This window comes from Lonchura striata, chromosome 26 (assembly GCF_050655825.1).
Source record: "Lonchura striata isolate lonStrDom1 chromosome 26, ASM5065582v1, whole genome shotgun sequence".
Taxonomy (NCBI): domain Eukaryota; kingdom Metazoa; phylum Chordata; class Aves; order Passeriformes; family Estrildidae; genus Lonchura; species Lonchura striata.
In genome coordinates, this window is record NC_140728.1 from 2,748,874 (window position 1) to 2,755,579 (window position 6,706).

Sequence of the window (6,706 nt, forward strand, 5' to 3'; positions counted from 1 at the left end):
TCTGAGGTATTGATTATCCTGAGATTGTAAAAGTCTCTGTCAGCCTCGCTGCCAAAGCAGAAGCCAGAATTGGTCTGTGCTGGTTTCCAGGTTGTTTATTCTGTTGATCTCTCACATGTTCTGCTGCCCTGCCCAGCTCTGTCCTGCAGGGCAGCGTGTGGGGCTCTGCCCTCAGTGGGATGTGACAAACATTAAATACCAGAAACTCCCTGGGCTGGATTTACAATAATGTGCCAATATCTATTATCTACGTTGAACAGTGTGTCCCCAGCCTGAACCAACAGAAAAATGCCAACACCACAGTGAGACATGGAGGGCATGAAGAAGGAGAAAAAGGACAAGGCACACCCAATTTCCTCCACCTTGTCCCCTTTGGACCCCTCATCTAGAATCCTAAAATTTTACTTTTGCACCCATGCCACACTTAATTATTACTGATATCAAACCCTCAGAGCTGGTAATTGATCCTGTAAGATTGAAAACTCTTTTCCATGGCCAGAGATCACAGCCAGTGTCTCTGGGGGCTCTGTCCAGGGGGTTCCTGAGCCCTGCCAGGGTCCCAGGGCAGCCAGAGGGAAGCTCTGGGTTCTGACAACCCAGCGCAGCAGGAGTGATGTGGGAGCTGCTCCAGGGCAATCCTGGCCAGGAGCCCCGAATTTGGGTGGGTGCAGAGACAGGAGGGTGCCTGGAGAGCAGGGCTGGGGCTGGGGCTGCATCCTTCCCCTCCCAGGCCTGCTCTTTTGGGGCAAAAAGTCCTTCCTATCCCTGCCTTCCCATGCCAGGGATGAGCCTGGGACTGCCCGCTGGTTTTGGTGGCTTTGGACCCAAAAATGAGGAAAAACACCGGAGAGGGGAGGTGTGAGCTGGGCAGGGAGGGGAGGAGGGCGAGGTTCTGGCAGCGATGGCACCGGGATCGCTCTCCAGCAGCTCCTGAATGAATTCACTGACACAGGGAACAACTTCTCCCTGATTCTGCCAATTCTGCCCAATTTTTCCCTGATTCTGCCAATTCTATCACGACGCTGCCTGCAAGGGTCCCGCAGGAAGAGGAGCTTGATCTCTGCGAGAAGCTCTCAGCTGAAGATTTATTTAAGGCTACATGGGGAAATCTTAAATATTAAACTACAAAAGTCCCTGGTTTGGCAGTGAGGGCTGTGCCCTGTGTGTCTCTTTTTGCCTCTAAACACCTCCAGTGCTCCAGCTAACGGGGCTGTCACCCTGTGGGGATGGTGTCACCCACAGATCCCCCTTCCCATGGATTTTGGGACAGCTGCAGGCTTGTGTCTCCAAGAGCAGCTCATGTTCCCCCAGCTGGCCACCAGCATCTTGTCCCCACAGCCCAAGAGAAAGGACAATTACTGAGCATCTGTGTTTTTCTCTGTGCTGCTTCTGTTTATTTCTTATTATTTTAAATCCCTACTCCTTGGCTGCAGACATCCTTGTGCTGGCATGAGATTATTTATTTATAAAATATGTACAGGAAAGCGCTCGGGTCCCGGCCCCACCCTCCAAGGTTGGCTGTGCCTGTCCAGCCAGAGCAGAGGTGGAAGGGGAATTTCTCTGCTTCGGAGTGGGGAAGAGAAGGAGAAAGGAAAGGGCTGAGAGAGATAAAGATTTCAAAGGACATGAGCAAATATTTACAGGTTCCAAGACAAAAAAATGTATCTACAGTGTTGTCTTGGGGATAGAGGGAGCCGAGCTGGAAGCGGAGCCGCTCGTGGCTGCGTTTGTTATGTTGATTTATAGAGACTGCAGGAATCGATTCCTGGTGGGAATCCCGGCGAGAGCCTGGCTCCAGAGAGCCCCGGGCTCAGGCCCTGCTGAGGGGCAGGTGGGGCCACCCCAGCCACGGGGTCCTGCTCCTGGGGATTGCCAGAATATTTAGATTTTTGCAAATGAGGCTTGGATGCTCCTGTGATGCTGCTGGGAGCACAGGGAAGGGCGATGCTGGCCAGGAATGGGATTCAGGCAGGAAAAGGTTTGGGGTCCCCACCAACTGCTGCTGTTTGAACTCGATGGGGACAGGGAGGGTGTCACCCCCAGAGGTGACGAGCTCCTGGGAGCTGGGGCACGGCCCTGGGCTCCCCGGGCTCGGAGTGGCAGAGCTCCGAGTGCCACGCGTGGGTCCCCGTGGGTGCGTGGGGTGGGGTCTGCACAGCTATGGCAGGACGGGCACAGCTAAATTCCCCTGCAGGGGAGGGGGCCAGGGCACGAGGGAATGGCTGTGGGGCGTCTGTCTGGGTCCCCGAGCTCGAAAGGTCACCCCAGTTCAAACTGTCCGTGCTCTACGCGGGTGATACTTGGCTGGAGGAGACGGAGGAGACCTCGGTCTTGCTCTGGGATACGGTGGAGGAGGTTTCTTCATCCCCAAAGGGGTTCTTGCCGCAGCAGATGGTGGTGATCATGCAGTTACGGAACTGGGGAAGGGAGAGAAATGACAATGGTGGCACTGGGGGGCCAGCAGGGACGTGCTGCAGGCGCAGGAGTCCCTGCATGGACTGAGATCCCTTCTGGGAAGGAGCAACGTGCCCGTGGAGCCCCCAGACGTGCTGCCCAGCCCCGGGGGTGTCTCACCTGTTTGTTCATGAGCACGTAGATGATGGGGTTGTAGAGGGAGGAGCTCTTGGAGAAGAAGGCAGGCACTGCCATCAGCGTGGCCGTGAAGTCGGCGCCCTTGTTGGTGAAGATCCAGAACGCCACCACGGCGTAGGGCGTCCAGGCCAGCATGAAGCCCAGCACCATGAGGATCACCATCCGCGTCACCTCCTTCTCCGCCTTCTGGGTGGTGGCCGACTCCTGCTGCTGGGCAGCTGCCTGTGCACACAGAGGCTGGTGAGGGGCAGCTCCTCACCCCCAGACCACGTCCCCCATCCTGCCCGAGCCACCCCCCTGTCCCCAGGAGTCCCATCCGGCCGTTACCTCCCGGACTTTGCAAACGAGGCGTCCGTAGGAGAAGAAGATGATGACGACGGGGATGATGAAGTGGATGACGAACATGTAGAGCACGTAGGACTCGTTGTGGAAGTCGGGGTTGTGGGTGTAGTAGTCGGGCCCGCAGGAGCACTGCATCCCCTCCGGGATGTACCTGGCAGGGAGAGAGGTGGGAATCTGCTCCAGGACCCCACTTGGGGGCAACAGGGATGGAATTCCCTGAGGATGGGGGATGCTGGAAGGTGGCACGCGTGGTTTGGGCGCACTCGGGCACGCAGTGTCAGCTTGCTGTGACACTCCCTCCCTCCCACGGGCACAGGACATTCATTTCCCTCCTCCAAGGCCAAGCACTTCCCTGTGGGAGCCACCTGCTCTCCCCGCACGGCCAGAGGGATCCGGGAGCTGCTGGGGATCCTCGGGCTCACCTGGACCAGCCGAAGAGCGGCGGGGCGGCGCAGGAGATGGCCATGACCCAGGTGAAAGCGATGCCCATCAAGGCGTGGCTGGCGGAGAAGCGGAAGTTGCCCATGGGCTTGCAGATGACAATGTAGCGCTCGATGGCCAGGACAACCAGGGACCACAGGGCGACCTGGCCTGCGGGGAGGAGAGGGAGAGCCCACCGAGTGGTCAGTGCCCCTCTGGGCTCCACCTTCCCTTGGTGCTCCCAGAGGAGAGCAGAGGGAGCTGGGATCAGCGTGGGATGAGCAGCATCCTGCTAGAAAACAAGGAATCCTCCACCCGTAACGTGCAGAAGCTCTGGGAGCTGAGGGGATGCTGGGGGCAGAGGGGTTTTAATAATAAATTAAGAATCAAGGGAGTGAATCCCACCTGGGCATGGGGAAACACAATTCCTGGCAATGCTGCCAGATGCCTCCAAACCTGTTGATTCCTTTAAATGTGCATTTCACCAGCCTTCTGCTGGTGCTGGATCAGGGGGAAGTGCGGGGAGGGGGGACTGTGTGGGTGGGAAATGTGCACATGTATTTATGAGGGATAATTAAACTTCAGGGGATTTGGGAGCGTTTAGTCGGTGCTGTAAGCCTGCTAATGCCCCCAGCTGTGATAAGCTGCTGATAACGACACCCTGTGCTGGGATTCGCTGGGGACCTGCTGCTCAAACAGCCGCTGCTTCCCAGCCAACTTCCTTCCCTGGGAACAGGAGCCTCCTCCTCCTCCTCCTCTGAGCTACAAACATTGGGAAGGCAAACTAACGCTGCCCAAGGCTCAGTGAGCAGGGATGGAGCAGACTTTGGGGTCTTCTGATGCCAAACCCAAGCTTTTCCTTGATTCTTGGCTTGGATCAGGACATTCAGCTGTGCCTTTGGCAGAATATCCGTATTTTTAAAATGTGTATTTTCAGAGCAGCTTCACTGTGGGAAATGGCATTGTTTAGGGGAAGGAAAGCAAAGTCCCTGTGGTGGCTCTGGGTGTCTCCAGCAAGGACTGGCGGCTGTCAGATCCATCACGAGGTGTGGCGTGGGCAGGGCTGGCTGCGTGGGCTCTGGCTGCCGAGTGAATTCTCCCCGGTTTTCCGCAGGGCAAAGCATTGGCAGCACTTGTGTGTGTCCCTGAGAAATGCCTCAAGAAAAATCCCAAGGGCGCCCAAATCTGGTGCAGCTGGGACAGAGCTGAGCTATCCGTGTGGAACCTGAGAACCACCCTGGATCCTCCTCCTGAGCCTTCTCATCTCTCTACGCCTCTAGCTCTTCCGTGGGGTTCCCCTCCTGAGGGATTTCTCCTCCCCTTCTAAACACTGCATTTCCCCAAAAAGGGAAGCCTTTGGGCAAAGGAACAATCATGGAATCGTGAAGGTTGGGAAAAGACCTCTAAGGTGATGAAGTCCGAGCCTGTGCTTGGTCCGAGCTGCTTGGTGTTGTTTCGGGAACACGCTGTGGTCATCCCTGGCAAGTCTCTGGTAACCACCTTGGCATCACACCCCCAGTGACCAGCAGGTCCTAGTGACCTCAGGCTGGACCCTGCGAACAAGGATCCCTTCCCAAACTTCCCTTCCTCGCCACCATGCCATGGAGGCTCCTTGCTATCAAGGTCAAACACGCAGAAATCTCTTTTCCTCCCCTATTTTAAGCGCAGGGCGAGCGCCACACGAGGGAAAACGATGCTGCACATGCCAACAGCGCCATGAAGAGATGGAACCAGACTCCCAAAGCCCCGGAGAAGAAAGCCCCAAGCCCCCATTCCCATCCCTTACCTCCCAGCGTGGCAAAGAATCCCTCCACGGCGCAGCCGATGGGGCCGAACACGAAGTAGCCGTTCCAGGCGGTGTAGAAGGTGACGGTGAAACCAAAGCAGGCCATGCACAGATCAGCCACCGCCAGGTTGACCAGGATGTAGTTGAGGGGCTGCCGGAGCTTCTTGTGCTTGAAGGTGACCAGGAGGGTGAGGAAGTTGATGGGGAAGCCGGTGGAGATGAGGAAGAAGATGTAGCAGCACACCAGGCGGTATTTCCAGGGCTCGGCCAGGTAGTACTGCGGGTACTCGAAGGGGCTCCGCACCACCCCTGTCTTGTTGGACATAGGCACGTAAAAATTGATCCCCTCCGTCCCGTTCATCCTGCCCTGGCTACGGGAGCTGCTCTGCCGGAGGGGTTTTCTGCAATTAATCACGTTCCAACCCTGATTAATTAAAAAAGGGAAGCCCCACCCCTCCCAGCGCGGAAAGCGCGCAGCGAGAGGATTCCCCTCCAACCCAAAGAGTGAAGGAATTGCAAGGAGCGGCAGAAGTTGAGGGGATGGAGGTGGTGCCCTGCCCTGTGCCGCGCCGGGGGCTGGCGCTGCCACGCCTGGGGTGGTTTTATACCCTCCGGCCTCCTCCAGGGAGGGGGGAGGCTGACGAGGGGCTCGGCTAACTTTGTATGACAAGGCCAACGGGATTGAGAGGGGTTGATGGTTTAAGCACCCTCTAAGCAGCCAGTTGGCCCCAAAACCTGCATTAAAGAGTATTAATTGCCATTAAGTGTTTAATGTTTGGGGGCAGGAAGGGATGGGGTGGGGAGAGCTTGGAAAGAGGGGCAAAGGTGGGAGGAGCAGTGGGGAGTTTGGGAGTGGCCGATGTGTAAATGGGCTGCTCTGGGGTCCACAGTGTGTCACAGGTTTGGGGTGTCCCTGGGTGGCTGAAGGACCCCGTGAGACCACCTGAGGACTGGGGAGTGGCCAGCTCTGCCCCACTGACCTTGGGGAGGTCACTGGGGGAAGACTGGACTGGGCTTTGTGGTCTGAGCTGCTGGCTAGGCTCTGTTTCGGGTGCCTGGTTCAGTGTGGGGGCTGCTGGGGTCTGCATCCCAAATCCAGGCTCTGCTGACACAGCCAAGGGCCTGGAGCTGGGCAAAAGGTAGGAGGGGAAGCCCCTTCCCATCCCACAGGTAATGCAGTTGATAATTTTTTGGTAAATGTAGCATTTTGGGGCAGGGCTCTTGGCTGTGTGACCCTAATCCCACCCCTGGTTGTGCCACAGGGCAAAGGGCAGCAAAAATGTCCTGAGGTCCCTGCAGAGAGTGTGGAGAGACCAGCGTAGCCTGGGAGAGCCAGAGGGATGGAAGGGAGCTTTTCCCAGGCTCCCAGCACGGAATGTGGGAGCTTTTTCCAGGATCCCAGCACAGAGTGTAGGAGCTTTTCCCAGGATCCCAGCACAGAGTGTGGGAGCTTTCCCCAGGATCCCAGCACAGAATGTGGGAGCTTTTCCCAGGATCCCAGCACAGAATGTGGGAGTTTTTCCCAGGATCCCAGCACAGAGTGTAGGAGCTTTTCCCAGGATCCCA

The 6,706-nt window shown here is 57.0% G+C and overlaps 1 protein-coding gene across 2 annotated transcripts; it reads right to left on the reverse strand.

The window, feature by feature from the left end:
* Nucleotides 1–702: 702 nt before the first annotated feature.
* On the reverse strand, nucleotides 703–6,494 carry LOC110473425 (green-sensitive opsin). Of its 2 annotated transcripts, XM_021535959.4 has the most exons (5): nucleotides 5,141–6,494; nucleotides 3,357–3,525; nucleotides 2,920–3,085; nucleotides 2,575–2,814; nucleotides 703–2,417 (listed from the first exon to the last, which is right to left on the reverse strand). In XM_021535959.4, exons 1-5 carry the CDS (start codon nucleotides 5,499–5,501, stop codon nucleotides 2,286–2,288), a joined length of 1,068 nt encoding a protein of 355 aa, XP_021391634.1. In that variant the 5' UTR covers nucleotides 5,502–6,494; the 3' UTR covers nucleotides 703–2,285. The 2 variants fall into 2 exon arrangements, with proteins under 2 accessions (XP_021391634.1, XP_085417314.1); XM_085561188.1 differs by having other exon boundaries at nucleotides 2,299–2,814.
* Between the last annotated feature and the right edge of the window lie 212 nt (nucleotides 6,495–6,706).

What these genes read in the sequence shown, in the direction of transcription:
- LOC110473425 (XM_085561188.1), bottom strand. Translation starts at nt 5,501, where the DNA reads ATGAACGGGACGGAGGGGATCAATTTTTACGTGCCTATGTCCAACAAG. An exon ending in ATTCTTTGCCACGCTGGGAG is followed by an intron (nt 3,526 to 5,140) that starts GTAAGGGATGGG and finishes TCCTCCCCGCAG; the next exon opens with GCCAGGTCGCCCTGTGGTCC. An exon ending in TCGTTTGCAAAGTCCGGGAG is followed by an intron (nt 2,815 to 2,919) that starts GTAACGGCCGGA and finishes CTGTGTGCACAG; the next exon opens with GCAGCTGCCCAGCAGCAGGA.